At 40.9% G+C, this 24,381-nt stretch overlaps 1 protein-coding gene across 4 annotated transcripts in view; it reads left to right on the forward strand.

The window, feature by feature from the left end:
• The window catches only part of GALNT1 (polypeptide N-acetylgalactosaminyltransferase 1), a 101,461-nt gene extending 91,752 nt beyond the window's left edge, over positions 1-9,709 (forward strand). For all 4 annotated transcript variants that reach the window (XM_072327736.1, XM_072327734.1, XM_072327735.1 and 1 more), the window contains 4 exons: positions 4,100-4,239; positions 5,159-5,257; positions 6,016-6,150; positions 8,027-9,709. In XM_072327736.1, coding sequence (XP_072183837.1) covers positions 4,100-4,239; positions 5,159-5,257; positions 6,016-6,150; positions 8,027-8,173 — 521 coding nt within the window. In that variant the 3' untranslated portion in view covers positions 8,174-9,709. The remainder of the gene's footprint in view (positions 1-4,099; positions 4,240-5,158; positions 5,258-6,015; positions 6,151-8,026) is intronic.
• Positions 9,710-24,381: the final 14,672 nt, after the last annotated feature.

Consider the following 24,381-nt stretch of genomic DNA (forward strand, 5'->3'; position numbering starts at 1 on the left):
ATGGTACCTTATTCCCTTTGCTTGTTGATTGTTCGTGTATGCCAGCTGGTTTTACTTATTGAACTTTCTTGGGACCTTTTACTCTGTAGGCTGTCTTTCTGCTGGTTAAATTAGCACCTATGTCAGCACAGGAAGCGCAGCAGCAATCTGAAGCTGAGAAAGGCAAATGCCCTTTTTGCAGCAGCAGCTCCAAAGCGTTAGATTGGCTTACCACAGCTACCTTCTTGTAGCTGCTAATTAATTGTAAACTGGCAGTTATGGTTTTTGTTGATATCTTCCTTCTGAAGGTGAAACAGATTACACAAGAAAATCACATAGCCTAAAACTGCATGAGTCAGGGTTCCATCTTGGAGCTGGGGCCCCTTGGTCTCAACGTACATGGCTGTAATTCAGCAACCTTTTGTACCTGTGCTTGTACGCTGAAGGTATCCCAACAAGGAGCTCTAATGAGCTTGCGGAGAGCCCTCGTAGTGTGAATGGGAATTAATCTTCTTGCTGACCAAAGGTTTTACTCAGAAGGTGGCTTTGATTGTACCAGAGCAATTGGCTGTGCTTTAGAATTACATAAACAGGAACTGTCTGACAAGACATGGCTGTTGTTCTGAGAAATGGATCAGTAAGCCTGATCTGTCATCATTATGTATGCTTATCTTTAGCCAAACATGATAAGTCTGGGATAAGTTTTCTGGTTTTGGCTGATGGGGAGACTGAGTCAATGATGATAGGTCTTTGCGATGTACTAAACTTATGTTTAAAGTACGAACAAAGTGGTTCTGTATGTTTCAGTTTTCAGCTGGTATTTCCTATTAGAACTAACTGGAGATGCAAATATGTGACTCTGTGAATTGGCTTAAAATGATTACTGCTTATTGAGTTTTATAATACTGAAAAAAAACAAGTTCTTTGAGGTTTTTTGTTTTGTTTTTAATTTATTTTTTCAAACAGAAGCCTGGTTTTGAAAGAAACAGCTTTCTTACTGTGCTTTTGAAAATGATGGAGTGGTTTATAATCATGATGAAAACATCATGCTTCTCATCTTTCAAAGCAGTTGAGCATGAATATATTGCCACATTGAACTTGGCAAGCAAATCTTCAGCTCTCTTGAAGTTTTGAGGATGGCAGAACTATTGCAATGTAGCCACTGAAAAGCTTAAGTATTTGTGAGTTGGCACCAGGAAAATTAACCTTCTGATGGAGTATCCTAGTGCTAGACATCATAGACCTATTGAACAAGAAGATCTGTTACATATTACTGATCAGAGTAGCATGGTATCACATACGAAATTGCATACCATGTCCTTTAGTACAAAACCTAACTGTTGTGTTATGTTGTACTAGGGGACGTGGTTTAGTGGGAAATACTGGTGTTGTGTGGATGGTTGGACTGGATGATCTTGGAGGATTTTTTTTCCTACCTTGGTGATTCTGTGAAATCGTTTTGAGAATAATGACAACACCCAGCAAGTGCTGGGCTAAATCTTAGATCTGTGCTAAGACTGGGGTTGGTGGTTTTGAATTATATGGTGTGTGTTCACCCTATAAATATTTATCTCTGGGTGCACCTTTAAGTGCATTTGGGAAAAAGCCTGTGATTGTCAGAGCTAACAGCAAGCTGAGTAATAATAAAAAACAGAATAAGCTGAGTAATAATCAGAACCACCAGGAAAACCCAGACTTCAAATATAATAAAATTAACTTTATGGTGTTTTGGTTTGTTTTTGTCTTTCCGGGGGAGGAAAACAAAAACTGTGGTCAAGTGTGGACAGTAGAAAGTACTGTTGACACTGTTTTCATGAACAAAGCCTGGGTATTTGGAAGAACAAGGGATGAACTTGGTTGTTTTCCTCAATATATGCCTACCTGCACAGTCTGGCATAATAGAGTGCTAGGAGGAAGATTTGACCTCATTCTGGTTTTGTGGTTTTAATGTATATATATTTTTTAGCTGAGCCTTTAAAAACAAGTACAAAAGCACTGGAAGGTATATGTAAGACTCAACTGCATATTTAGATTCTTACCTGTGTGTGCAGAAAATAGTGGTTCAGAAATGCCTTTAATAATAATAATGCAGATAGGGAACTGGAAGCAGCTAAGAGATTGATACCTCACCTGGAACGCAAAGCAATTTGGCCTTGTTAAAGACCACCCCTGAGGCAGACTGTACTTCTTCAGCTATCCAGTGCTCAGGTCAATGTGCCAGGAGGTGACTTTGTAATCGGAGTTCCTTGTCTGCTGGTTGGTTTGTTTTCTGGTTCTGTCATAATAAAAATGGTTATAATGGATATAACCCACACCTTTCAGTGCGTAAGTCGGAGCTGGCACATCTCTTCCATGCAGTGACATTTAAAATTACTTTAAGAAATAACGCATTCGTAAACTGTTGGGTGTCACTTCTTAATTCTTTGTGGTTGTGACTTGAGTCCTTGTGCCATTTTTAAAGTGACAGAGCCCTAACTATTTTTTTCTGCGGGTCATTGTAGCAAATTCTGTTGACGAATAAGGTTTGAGTTTTGTAATGTTCTTCCAAGGGTGGCATGATGGATGTTTCAGCTATGCACTTCACTTTTTATGTCTGAAGGATAAGGAACTGCAGCTTGAATGTCTTGAGATAGTACTCGTTTTGGTGTACAAGATATCACTCTCACTTCGGTTCAGAGAGGGTAGCATTCTGGGTTCTTTTAGGTTGTGGGCTCTTTTGCTTATTTTTTAATGTATGTTTGTTTTGTTTTCATCCACATTATTCACAGTTCTATTAAAAAGCAAGGTTTCACTCATTTTTCCTTTTACTAGTGTAGTTCTCCAAAATGCTTTCTCAAAAGTCAAAAAGGTTTTCTCTGAAGTTTTCAATTCAGTGATCCTGACTTAGCATTTTCCTATTTCTAGAATACTGAAATTAGAAATGCTTTTACTGATGTTTACAAGCAACTGAAATTATGCAGGCATCTGACTTAATTGAGTAGAAATACACCATCTGCTGGCAGGTCGATTTAATAACATGATGTATCAACTGCAAAATATTGCAAACTTAGTTTCAAAAGGTCAGCAGTTCTTGTGGTAACTTACAGTCCCCTAAGTGCAGATATACCGAGGAGGTCTTTTGGCACAGTGGTCAATGGAGCTGTATTTGTGGTCTGTGGAGGGTACTTCTTTGTAATATATTTGGTCATATATCTTTTCAGCCTGTGTGGTTGGAGTGTAGTGTGGAGAATACAAATAGAATGTGAAATAGGTGGAAATTATTCTAACTTTAATTGATACTATTAAAATGTTAATAACGACGGTGCTTAATTCTGGTGTAGTAAAGAAGTACTTACTGACTGTGCATACCTTTCTCATCCCATTTTCAGATGGGATTTGAATGACTTAATTTTTGGAAGGAATTAAAACTACTATAAAAGTATGGGTAGATACAAGAAGAATGGAGTACTTTAATAAATGAGGGACAAAAGAGTATAAAGGCAGGCAAAATGCTACAGAAATTAATAGCCGGCCTAATGTTGAACATAATTCCTGCCGCTGCTGCTTTTTTATTGAACAAATACTGAATTGTTAAGGGCTTAGTTCTCTGTACGAAGGCTGCCTTCTATTTCTTTATGCAGTTAGATCAACGATGACAAATCCAGTAGGTGGTACCTGGCTTATAGAATTAAATTAAAATGCAATTTTCCTTGCTTTGCAGAAGGAAATTGCTATTTTATACTATGTAGATATGCACCCCAGCTGATAATGAGGATAGAATGGCATTAGTAACTATACGTTTCAGCCTCTTTCCTCTGATAACTTAGTAAGCTGTAGCATTCTAATTCTTCCACAAGCCACGAGTAAAAAATTGTCACGCATAGTACAGAGGTAGTGATTCCACCTTCTGTATAATTACAGGGAGAAAGGAGTCACAGGTAGTGATTAACTTGTCTTCTGCATTAAGTATAAGCAATGTAATGCTATATTTTAAAAAGGGTTTTTTTTTATGTGGAGATGATTTCTTAGGAAGTCTTTCACACAAACAGTGTATTACACCAATCACTTCTATATTAGATGAGGTTATATATAATTCACTGCTAACCAGTAAATGCAACTTTTTTGTTTTTTAAACCTCCAGGAGTTACTAAAGTTGACTATGGGGACATATCATCACGACTTGGATTGAGACGCAAGCTTCAGTGTAAGCCTTTCTCCTGGTACTTGGAGAATGTTTATCCTGATTCCCAGATTCCACGCCATTATTTTTCTTTGGGGGAGGTAAGATACTTGTCTACCATTTATAAAGTAAGTTGCACAGTAAGTTTTTCCTATTCTGAACTGAGAAAGCAGACACGTCAACCTCCAGCAAAGGGGATTTTGGAGAACTTTAATGCTTTAATGCTTTAATGCAATAACTTGCATGTGTGTCCCCATCACCTGAAAACGATGCAGCTGTCACCTCAGTGAAGCAAAAAGACAAACTTTATGTGCTCTGTTAATTGGAATGTTTTCACTTTCTTATTACCACACTAAATTTCAACAAAAAGGCCTTTAGAAATTTTCATTCAGAAATACATACTTAACCTTAGCTTTATGTATAAAGTTCTTCGTGTAGGGCAGTGTTTTGCTTAAAGAACTAGAGTAAGTCAAACAAAGACTTTGCCAAAGGAGTAAATAAATACTCTGAACATTACCCTCAGAATCCTCTTCAGTGACCAGCAAGTCCTAATAATTCTTAAGCTTTGCAGGGCATTTCTCTGTTTCTCTTTAATTCAAAGGACAGTAGAGGTAACATAGATGATTATGCCCTAAATAAGCAGGAATTAAACTGCTTATTAAACTCACTGTGCCTAGGAGAGGGCTTTGAAACTTTTGGTAGTTTTGGTCTGGAGGTGGAATTGAGTCCATTCCATTATAGCTGAGCCTTTGAGGAAAAAAAGGGTCTGCAGGGTGGGAAGATCCCCAGGAGAAAGCAAAGAAACATGACTCTGTAACAAAGCAGCCTTACCATTTGCTTGGGAGTCTGAGTCATGGTTAGTGTTTTCTCACTGTAGTTACCGTTCATATATTTTACAGTTCTTGCAGAGATAACCCGTAGGTGTATAGCAGAGAGAGCTGATGTCAATGTGGTTTCATACAGGCCCAGCTCTTTCTTAAAAGTAACAGCTTTTTGTGATGTGCTCTTTCTTACTCCCAGATAAGAAACGTGGAAACAAATCAGTGTCTGGATAACATGGCAAGAAAAGAAAATGAGAAAGTTGGAATCTTTAACTGCCACGGAATGGGTGGAAATCAGGTAACTTTTAAATGATAGTAATAAATTATTTTAAACTCATCGGGATAATTTTTTCAGTAGCAATCATTAATTTAAGCTGTGCATTGTGTGAAACCTTGAAGATGCTGCCCTTAAGAGGGAAAGCATGAGAAGATATGTTTATGATTCCTCACTTGTTATTTTTTTGAGGACTGATTGCAGCATGATTTAGATAAACTTCAAAGTAAAAAATGAAACGATGGGAGGAGACTGCTGTAAGCCACACTTCCCCTCCTGTAGGTTCTCAGAAACCATCTCCTGGTTAGACTTGTTGATTGGCATTGTTAGTTAAGCAAAAACAAAACAATCTTCTTCCACCTGAACTGTCATTTTCAGTGTGCTTGAGTGCCATTTCGGAAACGTTCTTACGTTCTTTTATATTTTCATTTATTTCATGAGTAATTTTTGATCAAGTCTTTTCCAGTATACAAAGATCACCTGACTTGGGGACTGTGCTGTTCCTATGTGGAGAACGGCCTGCAACTTGAAAATGTCATTTTGAAGAACTTATTCATGTAGTGTTTGTATTTGTCCCCTAAAAACATAAAATTATTTCTGTACGTGATGAAGAAAAGTAAAGTTCAGTTGGTATTAATGGAGCACAAATTTTCCACTTCACTCACACCAGCCTCTTCTGCTCCCTTCTACCACCATCACCCCTTTGCTGTCCCGTACCCATGAATTCTTTAGTTGGGTTGGGTTGTTTTTTTTTCAGTTTTTCTCATTATTTTTCTGTCTAGGTTTTTTCATATACAGCCAACAAAGAAATTCGAACAGATGATTTGTGTTTAGATGTCTCCAAACTTAATGGTCCAGTAACAATGCTCAAGTGCCACCATCTAAAAGGAAATCAGCTTTGGGAATATGATCCAGTGGTAAGTCTTCAATTTGTGATGTTAGAATTAGATAACTTCTGTTTTTATGTGAGCTTACACATCAACAGACTCCTTTGTGGGACTGCTATTTGACAGTCAAAACAGGAAACAAAGTTAGGAGGATTACGTTTCCCTTGCTGTTAATTCATCAAGTGATATCTGCATTGATTAATTACCTAATGAGTTTTTGAGGACATCTTAAAAAAATACAAATATATTTTCAGTGTGCTTCCAGACCCTCTGAAGAAAAACTGTTAGTGCAATATTCTGTGAAGGTGAGGTTGCCTTAATATTATCTATTGCTGATCACGTAGATAGTGGAAATAATTTCCTGTCATCAATTCTGGCTCCTGGTGTCTTGGGTCTCACAAGGTTAAAAGGAAATGCTGTTGTAATTAAAAAATCAGCATCCAAAATTATAAGAGAGATTTTACATTTACATTTTGTGTGTTTAAGAGATGCTTCAGACAGCTTTATTTTAATCATCTCTTCCGTACTGCGCAAACACATTTTAAAATTCATAAGTTAAACTGACAGATCTAGAAATCATTGCGCATTTGTCCATTGGTCATTTATGTGATGTGCAACCTCTGAAAACAATACCATGATTGAGTACAAATGTTGGTTTAAATGCCTAAATTCAGAGTTTGCAAGTCATTTGCTCTTTTTTTTAAGGTAGTTAGTTTACCTGACTAAGTCAATACTTTGAGTAATATTATGCAGTAATATGTTTATGTGATAATCAGCGATTCATGAAAGAGTAAGTGAAGAGTAAGTGCTGGTTGTTTTTCTTTTCTTGCTTTTTTGTTGTTGCTGTTGCATTTTTAAGTGCCTACTTACAGATAGTATCAAATAGCTTAAAGATGATTATCTGTTAATTTATTTTGAAATGAAGTAACCAAGTTCTGAAGTAGAAGATAGTATCCAGATAAGCGATCACTAGCATTTTTCAGTACGTATATGCATTTTGTACATATATATGCATTTGTACATGTGAATATTTTTGAGAAGGGCATAATATAAGGTCAGTCCCTTTTATGTTTTTTTTGTTCATGACTGAGAAAAAAGAGTTCAATGTGTTTGTTCTGATCTCATGAAAACTACTGTTAGAACTAATAATCAAGGCTGGACATCTTACCAGAGCTGAGCTTCTAACTACTTGAAAGCTCAAGGAGTCAAAGAATCATAGACTGGCCTGGGTTGAAAAAGACCACAGTGGTCATCTATTTTCAACCCCCTTCTATGTGCAAAGTTGCCAACCACCAGACCAGGCTGCCCAGAGCCACATCCAGCCTGGCCTTGAATGCCTCCAGGGACGGGGCATCCACAACCTCCTTGGGCAACATGATCCAGTGTGTTATCGTCCTCTGAGTGAAAAAACTTCCTCCTAATATCCAACCTAAACCTCCCCTGTCTTAGTTCAAAACCAATCCCCCTTGTCATATCACTATCCATCCTCATAAACAGCCACTGTCCCTCCTGTTTATACGTTCTCTTCAAGTACTGGAAGGCCACCGTGATGTCTCCCTGGGGCCTTCTGTTTTCCAAGCTGAACAAGCCTGGTTCCCTCAGCCTTTCTTTGCAGAAGAGCAGTACAGTCTTATTTAAAGAATAGTGGATATTGCTTGACGAAGAATGTTGTTTTATAAGTTGAGACTGTTCTCTTGTTCTTGAAACATAATGTGTTTAGTACCTACAACATAGAACAACATACTTAGGTGCTCTTTAGAGTTGGGTTCTGGGGTTAGTAAGCAAGGTAGGTCTTGTCTAGCTCCTCTTTACTTATGGAAGAATTATAACAGGTATTACAACAGATATCAACACTTCTTTATTCTGCCTGGTGATTTTGTACAACTCATTTCTTTTTGTCTTCCAGAAATTAACCCTGCTGCATGTGAACAGTAATCAGTGCCTGGACAAAGCTACCGAAGAAGACAGCCAGGTACCCAGCATCAGAGACTGCAACGGCAGCCGCTCTCAGCAGTGGCTACTTCGCAACGTCACCCTTCCAGAAATATTCTGAGAGGTTCTAAAGAAAATAAAAGATTGACTGGGCTACCTCGGCTAATATTTTGGCTACACTGTTAAGTAGCAACAGAAGGAAACTTCTCTGCAGAATCCACAGTTTGCCACCTGTTAGAACTCCTGCAGCTTTTCTGTAGCTGTGAACCAGCCTTCCTGTAAAAGGATGTGAAACTACCACACATACTAGTGAGACTGCGCCCACTGATGTTTACAAGATTGAAAGAGTTTCTTCCAGCAAATCACGTAGAGAACATTTGGACAGTGGAAACATAATCAATGAAATATTCTTTCTGAGGAGCTGCATATCGTCGTAGTTTGCTTGCACATCAGTAACCTCTGCTGAAAGTGCTGTTGTAATGAAGAAAGTTCAGAGACTTTTTCTTCCTGGTTAGCGGTGGTAACCAGACTACTAAATAGAGATCTACAAATGAGCAGAGAGCTGGGATATGGATTCAATAACATGAAATAAGAATTCTGTGGTTTAAGGAAAAAAAAAAAAATAAGTAAACAGGGTTGAATGGAAACTAAATCAGAACTATGGAAAGTACAATTTGTTATAGTGAAGTATCAAATTTATATGTAGATTTTATACCTCAGTGGGGGGATGATAACCAAGTCAAAACGCAATTCTCTTTTTTTTCAATTGTGTGATAGTCCATAAATACTTTTTTTTTTTTTTTTTTTTGTTGGTTTGTTTTTTCTTTCCCTGGTGGGTCTAAAATAATTTTGGGCGCAAAGAAAAAGAAGATAAGAATAAACTTAGCTCTTGAATGTCAGATCAACGTTTTAATTTTCATTTCTTGGCTCTTGGAATTGTATCTTTTTATTACTGTCTGAAAACTGGAGGTTAACATGCTGTCTTAACTTGTTTTTTTTTTTGTCCAGACCTGCCATTTCAGTTTGTATTTGGGTCAGTCAGCTTTCATGGACTTTCATGGCCAAACAGAAGATTTAAGTACGATTTGAAGTCCTTAAGTTAACTTGATGGAATACGCTTAGCACCCAGAACTCATACTGCTGTACTATGGTTTTGTTTTCATAACCGTAAATCTTTTGTTCCCTGTTTTGATTTCGGTCATCAGAAAGCCAGAAGAGAAGATGCATAATGTGGGTAGCGGGAGATTGGCAGAACTGAAGGTTTTCTGGAATCCTTTTTCACTCCATATTCAGATGTGCTTCATTGTCAAGTGCATACTTAGATTAGATTCTGAATTGTAATGTTGATCTGCTGCTTTTTTCTAATAAAACCTAAAGAAAGATAGCTAAATTGGTATGGTTTTAAGTTAACATAGCCAAAAGCAATATGACTGCCATTACATGGGTCTGCATTTTGTTTTTTTAAACTGAATTGTTTTGTTCTGTTAAGAAAAATCTGTGTGGGCTGATAATGAAAATGAGCTACTGAATGCTCAGTCTGTATGTTGAATTTTCTTTTGGAAAGAAAAATGAGATTTACTTAATGGAGAGGATATTTTTATGATAAATGTCATTGTTTGGCCAACTGTCCTGTAAAGCGAATTAAATCTAGACTCCTGCAAAAGTTGTGTGGAATTATATTTGACTGTTACCGCCATTCTATATTTGCTGCTCACAATTGCTTTAGGCAGTGTTATCTCCATTATTTCTGCAGTAGTACGCAAGAGTTTTTATCTGCACAACGGGGAAATTTTAAAGAAAAAACTGCTGTGTTATACTGCTCTTTAAAATCCATAGGATGAGATGATGTGGACTTATATTTATCTGGATAAATATAAGGTATCTTTCATAGCCCTCTTTTTTGGAGAGCTCTACAAATCTCATGAGGTAGAAGTGGATTAATGAAAGTAATTGCATGGTGCAGTTATTAAGAAGGTACTGATGTGTGCCCGCAGGACTAAAACAAAAAGTCTGTCTTTGTGGTCATATGGAAACTTCTTTCCCTTTGGTACCATTGGTGAAGAGGATGGGATGCTGACAGTGTCATCAGTTGCAGTTGGCACACTTTCTTGCTCCTTAACATTGTCTGCGGTCCCTCATGTCTTTATGCTGTTTGTGAAGTACAGTGAGTGCTTACCTGAGACTGGATATTAGCCCACTGTCTTACTGACTGTTTGCAGTCTGATGCTGTATCAGCGCGTGATGTTTTGGATCATGTTTGGGATTTTAGTTTTGCTTTATCTTAGCAAAGAAACACTGAGCAGAGCAGGGCCAGGGAGCACGCAGGGGGATTAAGAATTAGGTTAGGTGGTAATTCAGTAACATTTTTCCAAGCTCAAAATTACCTTCCTTTGAAAAAGTTGTGAGAAAAAGAGGTTTTAATTCAGTCTGTCTAAAGCTTTCATGGAGTGAGAAATAGAAAAATCAGAAGAGCCATGTTTAAGTTCTGTACAGTTACAAAAGTTCTTAATTTAGTGCTTCAGACCTTATATTGACTCATCACTGACCACGTCAAAACCAACATGCTTTCAGTTTACAGTTTTAATTCTTATGGTCACTTCTGTGATACTTATCCTGTTTAAAAAAAAAAAAAAAAAGAAGAAGTAATTGCCATGGTTTGTAATTTTTTAATCCATAACTTTGATGGATTTTGACCTGTATTCAGCAGGTGATGCATTGGTTAGTAATATTATGATTAAAAAAATCACCGCACAACTGCACAACTAAAACCCCAATGTCAAAGTATCGGGTTTGGAAAACCTAAATACTCATCGTGATGTACAGCCCATACATTATTGATTGTTCCCTGCTGGTCACTGAGGGGAGAAGCAGCAGACTGAAGGCTATCTGCAGCCTCTGGGTGCTTGGTTCTAAACCCTTTACTCCCCCGGTCCCATGGCGGGGCTGGCTGGTGGTGGTTGGCTGGGCTGAGCTTGCCAATCTCACTGCCCTGTGCTCGGCAGTTGCTCAGGCTATGTTGGGGGACAGTACGTGGCTTCTATAAGGAATCCCTTTAGTAGCGCGCGTTTAAAATGTGCTGTGGCATTAAGCATCTTCAAACACAACCGCTCTCAGAATAGCTGCTTCTTGCTTTTCTTACCCTGTGGTTGTGGCAGCTGTCAGTGGAGCTCACTGCTGACGTTGAACCTGGTGTCTCCATGTACCTGCAGACTCCCTGTGGTGGTCCTCCACTGTCAGGCATCATGTTCTTATGTCTCGTCTCCAAATGGGGGAGTATTAGTGGATTCCAAATACTTAATCCCTCCTCATACTGAAGTCTTCGGGAATTTTTAGAATCTCTCTACCTCTATTGTATTTAACTTGTTCTGAAAAATAGCATTCTTTCATTGTGTGTAATGTGCTTGTGTTATTAGGGATATGAATAATTTCTGGGCACTGGAGACTGTGGACTCCAGCACCTCTGCACTTAGAGCTGCTTTGTTCAGATCGGATGTAGGAGGTAAAACAGAACGCGGATGTCCTGTTTGACATTGACAGTAAATGCATGTAGAGTAAGGGAAAAAAATCAGTAGCTGTATTTTGGAGAGAATCGGTAAATTCTTTTGTACCGCCTTCGGTGTGTTTAGCATAGATTTCCTATGTCTGCTCTAAAGATAGTGTTCTGTTCTTCATCTTTTCCTCGTTTGGCTGTGCAAAGACATTTATTGAGAAACACCAGGGCCTTTTAACTGAATTGAAGTGTATTACACATTACGGTATGACCTTTGGATAACTACTCTGCTGGCTTTTTTTTTTATATGAAATTAAGTTGTATTTTAGTGGCTTTATTTTTATGGTGGTAACGTACAAAAGAGCTTAACTTTCTGTATCGTGACTGCATTGGATATAATTGGAGACAGTACTGCTAACGGAAGGGAGAATCTCTGTGTTCCAAGTTAGCTGCTAAGGTAAGGTGATGGTTCTAATTCCCTCTCTGCAGTGCTCTGTTTGTTCAAGTAATGTAATGCATTCAGAGAGATGAGCAAACCCTTGGCAGGGCAGATTTCTTATTCTGTATGTCCCATTCTAATGAAGGAGAGAAACGTAGCCAGCAAAAGACTGGGAAATCGTTATTAAAATTTCCACAATTTGAGAGCATGGAAGAATTGTTAATGTAGTGAGGAAAATGCAGGAAATGGTCATTGGTCGCAGAATAGGTTTTAATAGCTTTAGCACTTTGCATCTTGTTTGAACTCTATTGTAATTACAGAGATTTAGGGTCATGTTAAAATGGTCAGTGTCAGAATGCCGTTTACTTTCAGGTCTGTATTAGAATTCTATACAAGCATCTTCAAGCAAATTGTTGCCAGTTGTGTGTCTGAACCTTTAAACACTGATAACTGAGATCTGTTTGACCAGACTCGGCTGTGATGTTCTGTGTAGGTGATATGCATGGCGTACAGTGCTTTGAATAGCAAAATCATATTTCCTTTGTTTAAAAAAGAGAGTTTGAGTGTAGGAAATGGAAGCAGCGTAAACAGTTATAAAATTACCTTGAGACTGAAGATGTTGAGATGAAAACAAACTCACTGCACGACTCGCTTTTTTTTAAGCCTTGGAGAACACAGTTGTAGCATTCTGCTTACATTTCATGCCATGTCAACTGATCCCTACCATGCTGAGCTCATGCTGAGCCATTCAGCCGGCTGATGCTAGTCCATATCAAAACCAGCCTCTGAGATGAAAGCAAGCTGCTATTTCTGACAATAAACCAAGTAATTGCCATATCATCTGTTCAGGGTATAGACAGTAACCTGCCTTTGAAAGCATCTTTACTGGTTTCCTTGTCTCTTTAATTGTAAGAATCCAGCTTTAACTTCAGATCTAGCCTGAATTCTTGCTTCAGTAACTTATGAATCTTTACTGTTCTGATATTCTCTGCTATGTCACTGTGCTGTTGCTGGGATTGGAACCATTTGGCTGTGGATAGCTTGCATTACCGGAGGTGAACTGCTGATAGAAAGAAGATTAACCACTGTTTTTCTTCTAAGAGACTTTGCCACTACTTCCTCTAACTCTAGAAATAAGCCTTTCCTACAATCTCAGTTTTGGCAAAGGAAAGCACCTACGCCGTGAAGTGGTCCAAGGAAAACTGTTGGGTTTGTGTCCAGCCCATAGGAAGTGGGAAAGACGCCCAGCCTTCATTGGTGTGGCGACTTCAGAACTGGGAATGTTCAGACCAAATAATTTGAGAACAAGTTTTGTAGTTGCCTCGGCTGCATAATGAGGAGATCTGGGTTGTTTCACAGCAGAGATCTCATTTCAAATTCTGTGAAAACAGGAGGAATTTTCTGGCTGCTGTTTTCTGTCATGGTTTCGATGTTCATGAATTGATTAATGGGAGCATGCGAGTCTCTAATGGATCTTTTTGGTCTGAAAATGTTTTCAAGTAGCTAACCACGTAATAGATTAGCAAAGTGGTAATCAGACCTGTGCCCATTAAACGGATATGGTGCAAATGAGCAGTTCTGATGGCAAATATGCTAGGATCTCAGATGTAGCAGCTGTCACTGCAGGTAATTGCTGTGACGTGGTAACTAATGGCCTGTTGAATGCTGATGAACTCCTTGCAACGTCTCCTGTAGTCTTCTCAGTCAGGGAGATGATGGGAATGAAAAGTGTCATTTCCATTACCAGGGTAGAGAATCTCCCCCCACGTGGAATAAAATTAGGTATTAAAAAAAAAAGTGTATCCTTGAGACAGTGAGATCAAGTTGCACATGTAATTCTATTCAGATGTGGCTGTACTAATCTGGTGAACGAACTAGAGACGGATCTAAAAACCAAAGATTTTCTCCTTTCCAGATGCTGAAAACCACAGGAACCAATTCTATACCAGTCATATTTATGGCCTGCTTTGAATGTACTGGTTTTCAAAATTGCCCTTTGTAGTCAAAGCCAATCATTCTTCTGATCTGGCCTAGATATTTTTGTGTGTGTGTGATCTTAAATGTGAATCCCTAAAAGAAAAAGCAAAGAATTATTTAATTGCAGATTGTGCATGTGTACGTATTTCTGTGAAACAGATTGGACAAAAATACTAAACCAGCTCAGACAATACTGGGGTTCATCCCACAGTAGGAGTGCGGGCTCTCTGTTGCTCAAAGCAAGTTTACCTCTGTGTTACCTATTGCAGGCATGCTTAGCATAGGATGCAGTCAGTGCCAACACCCCAGTGGGATGAAATGCTTCATTGTTATGGCTCCTTTTCATGGTTTTGAGCTGCTAGGAGGCATTGTATCCTATTTCTACTTTTCTGTGTGGTTTCCTTGCCTTGCACAAGTTCATTTCAGCCCCATGCCACAGTGCTGAAACACCTCTTGAAGGAAATTGTAACATCTTTGTGTGATTCAGGGGTTTTGCAAAACACCAGAGCCCCAAAGCCTCATTTGTTTCCAGCTCATGACTTGCCTACTGAATCTCTTGAGTCACAGAATAGTCGAGGTTGGAAGGAACCTCAAGGATGAATCTCCAACTTCCTTGCCAGGCAGGGCCACCAACCTCCCCATTTACTAGATCAGGCTGCCCAGGGCCCCATCCAACCTGGCCTTGAAAACCTTCAGGGATGGGGCATCCACAACCTCTCTGGGCAGCCTGTTCCAGGACCTCACCACTCTCTTATATGGAAGAACTTCCCTCTAATATCCAACTTAAAACTTCCCTCCTTCAACTTAAAACCATTTCCCCTTGTCCTGCTATTATCTACCCTTTCACAGAGTTGACTCCCCTCCTGTTTATGGGCTCCCTTCAGGTACTGAAAGGCTGCAATGAGGTCACCCTGCAACATTCTTTCCTCCAGGCTGAACAAACCCAGCTCCCTCAGCCTATCTTTGTAGAATATATGACAAATGCATCAAGACCAGTCCCTTAAGGTATGCGGCGGTTCTCTGAAGCTACATTCCAACTGGATCTCTGAACTTAATTCCTGTGGAAACTGACGAAGCTGTTTGAGTGCAGTCCGGTCAGACTTGTGATAGATGTCAGTGATGATCTTAAATAAACACCGACATCACTTAATCAATTGTTTTCCTCAGGTTCCTGGAAGGCCCCACTTGACCCTTTTGTACATAGAGAAGGGATATATATATGTATCTATATATGTGTGTGTAATATATGTATTATTTTTTACTCTGTCAGGAGCTGTAGCCAGAGAGGTTTGTACAGTTGTGTCAGTTCACTCTAATTCAGGCACCGTCATCTTCTCTGCACTGTGTTGGAAATGACCTGCCCACAAGTGCCCCTCCTCCCGCCACCATGCAGCAAACCATGGGCACATGACAGTGCTGACCTTTGCCTCATCCCAAGGCAGACACCTGGATTGCAATAGCTTGGATGGGTGGTCTCATTTGGATGATCACAAACTGCTGTCCAAAATGTTTCTTTTGATTGAACAGGTTTAATAGTAAAGTGGGAGTTTCTGTGCCAATTTTTGTCTGGGTATGTGGTTAGACATGCTTCCATGTGAAGCATTTGCTTAGAGGAGAAGCCAGTTTGCTGGTTGATGAAGGAGAGGAGGCCACGGTATTCTGAACAAGTAATGCCTCTTGCAAAGTGCTGCTGGCACTGTTACCTGCAGCTGACAACGCAGTCTCACAGGCTGATGTAATATCTGCAGCAAAGTAAACCACAGAAGCTGTTGACCAATGACACTGGTGCACTAAGCCTCAGATTTCCTTGTGGCTCATTTACTTCATGCTCTGAGCATCCTAGTACATGGGCTGGTTTCCTTCAAGTTCTTGCATATTGCATAAGAAATACCAGAGGAATTAACTCTTCAAGAAACGGGGCCATTTGGGTCCATCTGTTAATTGTGTTTGATTTGGACATCGAGATGTGTTTGTTTTCATCATGTCAGTGTCGTGTGGGATAAGATGTCTATTAGATGTGATTTTGGTTACATCAGACAGTGACACACAACTTTCCTTCATCTGTCAAAGAGGTGACAGAACTGGACTCACAGCAATAGTGGCACTGTAGTGATAATCAGTGTGGTTTGATAGAGCCTGTACTGATGGTCATTATTGCTCTCTTGAAGCTGTTGGTGATATCCCATCTTTCAGATCCTCTGGTGGAATACTGGAGCACTGTGCGGAGCACTTCCCCTGTGCTTGGTCTTGGGCCGGGATACAAGGCAGCCCTTTTAGTAGCGTACAGCCCTTCTCCCTGCGAGATCTTTTTGCAAAAGATTACACAATGTTACTGATATATGATATATGATTTTCACAGTGTTGTTCTTATATCTTTAATATTGCTTATTAAAGCTCTAGGAACTGAGGGGAACTGTATTGTGCTTCAGTTTTGTGGACACTGGTGTTTTAAGGGTGGTGGTTTGTTTTTTGTTTGCTGTCCTCTGCTGTCATTTGATCACCTTTATTCAGTGGTGTCAGAACTTCATACAGAACTTAGATGAACCTTACCCGACTTGTCTGTGAAGGTGCTTGTCAGGATGACAAATTCTGCCAGGAAGGTAGAGAATATAAAAGCACAACTTGCACTTCTGCCTGTAACAATCTGACTGATTTAATTGAGATAAAAGTACCTGGCCTTCTCACTGAAATGCTCACCTTGAAAGCTGTGCTTCATGGTATCACTGCAGATAGTTTTGTCTGTTAACACAACCATTGGACAATTCCATATCTCTCTTTTGGTGGTAGAAGAGTTGGGAACTCAGAACGGCATCAAAAAAGACCTTCCAAACTAAGTCAGCCCTGCTAGTGACTGTATTATAGTAACTTCTCATAGGATGGTAAAATACTCACTAAACAACCAGTTATGTTGCTGCATTGAATTTCTCAAAGACTAATCAGTTAGTACTTACTGAAAACAGAATCCTGCTAAAATGTGAGTCAGCCTATATTCTTGCCCAGTTCTTGCTGTATGTGCTGCTGCTCTAGTCCAGCAATATTAAGGGTCAGCACAGAGGCAACACTGTCCTAGGGTTCATTCTGTTGATTCAAATAATTTACAATTTTACATATAGCTGAGTCCTAGGAAAGACAAATTATTTCTCTTCAAGGGAGGAGAGCCAAAAAAGGTACCTGAATCTCTAATAGAAAAAGATGCATCTTTACAGATTTTATCTGAACTCAAGCCTATTATTTTCAAATCCTTCCTATGAAACAAGGTACTGAGCTCACACACTGCCTCCAGGCAGATGGAAACTGTCGCTCCTGTGAGGAGGGATCAACTCAGTGAGAAAGACCAGCTCTGTGTTGTCATTGCCACAGACACACTGCATTGGCTGCTGCTGAGCACTGCACAGGCATCTGGGTCCCAGGGTGCTCTTACAGACACCAAGGCAGGGTGTTGTGAGAAGCAGACTGTTATGGCACGGTGACCACTAGAAATGAGTGGGAAACACTCAACTGAAGAGACATCCCACTGTTTCTTGCGACTCCTTGTCACTCCTGTAGCATTGCTTGTATCCATGTCACGTCCTCATGGAGGTGGAGGCTCCAAGGCTGATGGTACTACTGGTACAGCCAAAGCATCATGATCCCCAGGAATTAGGTAGAGATATTTCCTTTGATTCCTAAAGGCATTTGATCCAAAATGGCCAACGTTGTGTCTCTCTCCCTGTCAATTCTCATTGACTAAAGGGAGAAAGTCCCCCAAGGCCATCTTTCTCTTTTGTTTGAAAGGCCAGTGCTCTTCCTTCTGTCACTGGTTGATGGAATTTACTAATGTAAAATCACCTTTCCTCTAACGCATAGAGCAGGTTAGTAACTTTGCTTAACAGTCAAAGGAAAATGAAGGGAGGGTGCAGAGGCAGGGAAGGAGAGAGCCAAAGACTGTGTTTAATCCTGTTTAAAACCTTCTGCACAGCAGCAAATGATCTAATCTTACGGAAAACTATTTTACTATAGTTTACAGCAGGTTGGAAGTGTTTGTTTTGGACAGACTTTTGGTCTTCCCCTTTTTCCATCGTTCCACCCGGGTGTGTAAGTTACTGTGAGTACAACTGTCCAAGGTGAAGGGCAGCTGTAAAAACACATGCAAGAAATTCTAAGCTATTTTCTGTTCCTAGTAATGGTGTAAGTTCTGTGGTCTGAAATGATAGGATCTTGTCGGGTTAAAAGCAATTACCTTTAGTCCTGTCAAAGGCGCTGACCTCCAGAGCACTCCTGCATTCTCTGTCCAAAGAGCAGAGGAATACAAAGAGTGAAGAAGCAGACCTATGGAGCTCTATCAAACAACTGTGCAGGTGACAGTGCAACCACTTGCAGGTAGCCGTGCAAAACCAGCCTGCAACTGGCACTGTACTTTGATACAGCGTACACTTGTTACAAGTTCCTGAGATGGTCATCAAGGACTTCTAGCCAGCCTGCAAAGTTTCCGTAGCAGGTGCTCTAAGAGCTGAGGTAGCTCCAGGCAGTAATTCACACTGCAGAAAATTGGTCTCTTCTCTGCCTGTGTGGGTAAGCAAACTGAAACGGTCTTTTCTATTGGGGGAAGTGGGAGGACTGCGGGAACTGCAGCTTGCCTGTGAGTTTAAAGCAAAGTCACTTGCTCATTTACCTGTTTAGCTACTTGCTGATGAACTTCTGCCTTGAAAATGAGACTGGACATATTTTACACTTTAATCACAGAGTCACAGAATGACCTGGGTTGGAAGGGACCTCAAGGATCATGAAGTTCCAACCCTCCTGCCTGGCAGGGCCACCTAGGTCTTTAAACCTAGGTCTTGCTTGCTCCAGAATTAATTAAGAAATTCAGAGTCTTATGTGGGGTCCACTCTGCTCTTCAGGTTGAAAATAATGGTAATTCCTGGGAAGTTTTCTTTCTGTGATTATATTTTATTGTACCTCAAGAACTGGCATAAAATTGTCTTGAACTTTGATATCAGAGCTGAAGAAGGCAAGTAAGCTTCCAGTTATTTCCAGTAAACTAAGAATGCTGTAGTTATGCTGGGAGAGAGGTAGAAGGATGTGAATGAAATAGTATGTTCCGCTTCTAACCTAGAAATCTTAATACTACTGTGAACCTGTAAGCTAAAACTAAATCGCTATTAATGCCTTCCTTTGGCAGTGGTGCATTTGTGCTGAGGTGCTGAGATGGGAAACTATTGTAAGCCATGACTTTGTCTTGTTATGTGTCATCTGGCTTTGGTTGCTGTTTTGTTGCAGGAAGATCCTGTACTGCACTTGGATGATGCCAAAGACCAAACAGGAGAGGTGAGGAAGGAGCAGAACTTGTGTCCATGCCATGGACACATGCTCCATTACATCGGATGGAGCAGTACAACTGCCACACTGGGAAGTGTTCAGCCATCATCCTTCCCTTTCTTAAGTGTCCATGTGTGTATTTAGCATGCTAGCTGTTACTTAAGTAAGCCGTTTAAATTAATTAGATTTCAGAGTCCATTACTCTGGATTTTTACTTGTGTTTGCTTCACATAACCACTATCAGCTGTTTGAAATTAAGACTTTATATGGAAAAAATCGAGAGTGCAATGGCTGTGTTCTTACTGGATGTGTTGTTTTTTAAACAGGATTAATTGTTGTTGGTTTGGGTTTTTGTTTGTTTGTTTTTGTTAATGTTATACAAAACAGCAACAAACCAACCAGAACCACAGTGGGACCATGGGATTATCTGAGGGTATTTTGATCCTGAGCTACTGTTAGTAGCTGACTTCACAGTTGAAATCTGACCACCAGCTACAACTGAGCTTGTATCCTTGTTCCTCCATTTACAGGCAGTGCTTTTGCTTCACTTCTCCTTCATCTGTTTGCTTTATGCTGATACCAGCAGTTTGCTCCCTGTGCACCTTCTGAGCTCTGTCAGGCAGTGTTTTTATCAGGTTAAAGATGATTTTGCATGTGGGATTTGGTGAAGGAATGATGGAATCTTTCAGAACTGTCTTTTCCTAATAGGCAAGATGCACTTGTTCACCCTTCCTCCTTCCTTACCCTGTTTCCTTTGTTTTCTTATAGGGAAGAATTTACCCTATAAGGTAAAGTATGAGCAGAACTGTTATCTTGGGGCTCAGAAGGAAAGGCTTCTAAAGACAGTGGTCCCCATAGAATGCCCATCTCTTCTCAGCTAAACCTGACCTCATAGGCTGCTGTGGTATGGTACAAGCTTCCAAGCTTGAACCTAAATTTAGCGCTGGACTTCAGATAAGCTCTGAGCTGCTTTGCATGACTGTCTGTGCTTGCAACTGTAATGCCTTTATCTGCTTACCCTGGTGCACTTACTTGTTGAACCTGTACTGCTTGATGCCTGAGGCCCTCTGGGGACTGGGAGCTGCATCTCCTCTCACCTTCTTCCTGCCCTGACACTGGGATGGTGCTGCTGCTTATTACCCAAATGCATTGCTCTGGAGCAGTAGCTCATGTGATGACTGACATCTGAAACCACTGATATCTCTAGTAGAAGCTGGCCTACATTATGGAAAGTGGTGGCAGGACCTAGAGCCCCAAATCAGAGCTTTCTATGAAGTGCTCTCCATCTTTTACCTATCCATAAAATCTCATTTCCTCTGATGACCTCTCACAGCTGCTCCAGTTCTTCTTCTGAAATACTTTGTTCATCAGAAGGCAACACTGTTTTGTAGATCCAACCTGAAGTCAGCCACACTCACACAGTTTAGCCTAACACGTTTCCAAACATTGTTCTGCTCACCGTGGAGACCTGCTATCATCTTCTTCTCTTCCTATCATCTCTTTGCCCAGAGAAGCTGTGGTGCCCCATCCCTGGAGGCACTCAAGGCCAGGCTGGATGGGGCCCTCGGCATTCTGAGCTGGTGGGGGGCTGCCCTGCCCATGTCAGGGGATTGAAACTGGGTGGTCTTTGAGGACCCTTCCAAACCAAACCAGTCTGTGATACTATGATTCTTCTGCCTGGGTCATCTGATAGGAGTCTAATGTACCACATATACCACTGTGTGACACTTTGCCATATGAAGTCCTCACTTACTGCTGCTTTTTGTCTCATCTGAAGAGAAATCCTGCTTAAATATTTCTATTCCAAGGGGACTCTACACCATAGGTGCATATCACATAGGTGATGTTTGAGAGCTGCATGGAGTGGAATGTTCTTAGAAAACTGCCTTGTGTTCTTGAGCAACCTTCAAAACAGTTATTTTGTGTGTAGTAAGGCCTTAAAAGGATAATTGTGGTGGCAAATAGCTGGAGAACATTTTTTTACTATCAGCTTTTTCTCTGTGCATATGGCTACTTTAAAGGTGCAAACAAATGGTCTGTAAAATGAAGTATAACCAAACAGGCAAACAGCTGTATTCACTGAATGCATTTGGCATGTTTGTTCTACACCTTTTAAATCCACTTGTATATGTCGTTCTGATTGAATGGGCACCTTTTTTGGTTACTGTTCGCACACATGCAAGTGAACATGCATGCAAACAGATTGAGCATAATCTTTTTGCTGTTTACTTTGCTAATTTCCCATGGTAATCAATGTCGTGCACGCAGTTGGTTCAGCTGTTGGTTTTAGTAGTGACTTTTTATTTGTCTGGCAAAGTGAGGTGTGCTGTTTTGCAGAGCCAACTGTCTGCCATAGCCAGGGGCTAGGTACTGCAGAGCCAACTGGGAAGCAGGCAGCCAGCCCTCTGTGGCCATGCTGCTTTGCTAATCAGCATGGACCTCCAAGCATCTGAGACTCACTCATTTCCGGAATGGTATTTATCTCCCAAGTTGAATGCACTTTTTTTGTTTGTTTGGATACGTTACGATTTTCTCAAGATATTGGGTTGATACATTTTGGTCTGTTGTACCCTGAGAAATTTGCTGATGACACCAAGCTGAGTGGTGCAGTCGATACGGTGGAGGGAACGGATGCCATTCAGAGGGACCTTGACAGGCTGGAAAGCTGGGCTCGGGTGAACCTAATGAGGTTCAACACGGCAAAGTGCAAGGTTTTGCACTTGGGCCGGAAGAACCCCAGGCACTTGTACAGGCTGGGAGGAGTTGTCCTTGAGAGCAGCTCGGCAGAGAAAGACCTAGGGGTCCTAATAGATGAGAAACTTAACATGAGCCAGCAGTGCGCTCTGGCAGCCCGGAAGGCAAATGGGATCCTGGGCTCCATCAGGAGAGGGGTGGTCAGCAGGGATAGGGAGGTGATTGTCCCTCTCCACTCTGCTCTTGTGAGGCCCCATCTGGAGTACTGTGTCCAGGTGTGGAGCCCTCAGTACAAAAAAGATATGGAGATTTTGGAAAGGGTCCAGAGGAGGGCCACGAAGATGATCAGGGGGCTGGAGCACCTCCCCTATGAGGACAGGCTGAGGGAGTTGGGTTTGTTCAGCCTGGAGAAGAGAAGGTTGCGGGGTGACCTCATTGCAGCCTTTCAATACCTGAAGGGAACTTACTCCCAGGAGGGGAGCAAACTCTTCGAAAGGGCTGATAATAGCAGGACTAGGGGAAATGGTTTTAAGTTAAAAGAGGGAAGATTTAGGTTGGATGTTAGGGGGAAGTTCTTTACTAGGAGAGTGGTGAGGTCCTGGAACAGGCTGCCCAGGGAGGTTGTGGATGCCCCATCCTTGGAGGTGTTCAAGACCAGGTTGGACGGGGCTCTGGGCAACCTGATCTAGTAAAGACGTATGTTTGGTGGCCCTGCTAGGCAGGGGGGTTGGAACTACATGATCCTTGAGGTCCCTTCCAACCCGGGTCATTCTGTGATTCTGTGTGATTCTGTGTGAAATAGGGAACAGGAACTTCATTTCTCAGAGTTTAGGTCAGCAGGAGCAGGGAGGTGATCATCCCTCTGTACCCAGCAGTGGTGAGGCCACAGCTTGACTGCAGGGTTCTGTTTTGGGCCCCTCACTACAATAAAGAAGGTCAGTGAAGCTGTGAGTGATCTGGAGCACAAGTCTTATGGGGAGCAGTCAAGACAATTGGGACTGTTCAGTCTAGAGAACAGGAGACTCAGGGGAGACCTTATCACTCTCTGCAACTGCCTGAACGAAGCTTGTAGAGAGGTGAGGTTCAGCTTCTTTTCTCACATAACAGCAATACAAGAAGATGTAATAGTCTCGAGTTGGACAAGGAGAAGTTTAGGTCGTATATTATGAAAAACTTCTCCAAAAGATTGATGAGACACTGGCACAGGCTGTCCAGGGAGATGGTGGAGTCACCATCCCTGTAGGGTATGGATGTGACACTGAGGGACATGGTCAGTGGGCATAGTGGGGTGGGTTGGCAGTTGGACTAGGTGATCTTTGTGATCTTTTCCAAATTCAATGATTCTGTGAATTTATTGGTAGAGTACAAGGAATTAGGAAGCGAGAGCATCCTGGAGTGAAGGCAGAGAGGTGTCCTGAAGGCTTAATCTTATGCTTGTCCTGGACCTTGTAGTACTTTATTTTCTGTGTTTCTGTGGAACTCATGCCAAGTCAGGAGTGATGTTAGCTTTGTCTAAATAGTAAATAATACTTACAAACTGGAAAAGTGAAATACTAGATTAAATCAGACATCATCTACGTATTAGTTTTTCAGTGTTGTCTTTTTCTATATGTTTGAGTCCGAATGTTTACCAGATTGAGCTGAAGTCAGATCTTTTCTCTGATTAATACCTCTTCTGTCCAATTCTTACCTCAGTATCAGAGCATCAGAAGAGATGTTGCCTACTGGAGGTAGGCTCTGGCCCTGGAGAGCCTTTTCCTATTTATGTCTCAAAGCCCTGGAGCTGCAATTTGATGTTGGTTGCTTCTTCTGGTTAATAACTAGAGACAAGAACACATGCCATATTTTGCATTACTGTTGTCAGAGTATTGTTGGTAGGATCCAGCAGAAAGTTTTCTAACTCTAGGAGCAACTGAGGGCAAAATTAAAATGAGAACATCACCTGGTGTCATCAACATTGTGTGATCATAGGCACATGGAAAGAGGAAGAATTGGAAGAATCCTTGATTAAATGCTTTCAGAAATCTTAATGAAATCAGATGGCTAATTTCAGAGGTATATCATCTTTTAACTAGATAAGACATCTTGGTTTGACATGAAGAGAATGTGGTCAATTGAAAGTCAGCTCTGGTTTCCCATTAGATGAGCATCTCCAGAAAGTTATCAATAGCTTTTTGAAAGTGGGATTGTGTTATTAAAATGCAGTTCAGATTACATTACCTCCATGAAGGCAAGATCCCTGGGTATATGCATGCCAATGCATGCCAGAAGGCGAAGCATGTGGTTGTCTCAAATACACATCATCTGCTTTGTGCAGACTCTGTTTATGAATGTCTGTGACTGACACTGTGCATTTGTTTAGTTTACTTCCAACCCCACATTTTTCTTTCCTTCTTCCTCCCTGGGCAGCCTCCATAAATCCCAGTTTTGT

Source organism: Excalfactoria chinensis, chromosome 2 (assembly GCF_039878825.1).
Source record: "Excalfactoria chinensis isolate bCotChi1 chromosome 2, bCotChi1.hap2, whole genome shotgun sequence".
Classification (NCBI taxonomy): domain Eukaryota; kingdom Metazoa; phylum Chordata; class Aves; order Galliformes; family Phasianidae; genus Excalfactoria; species Excalfactoria chinensis.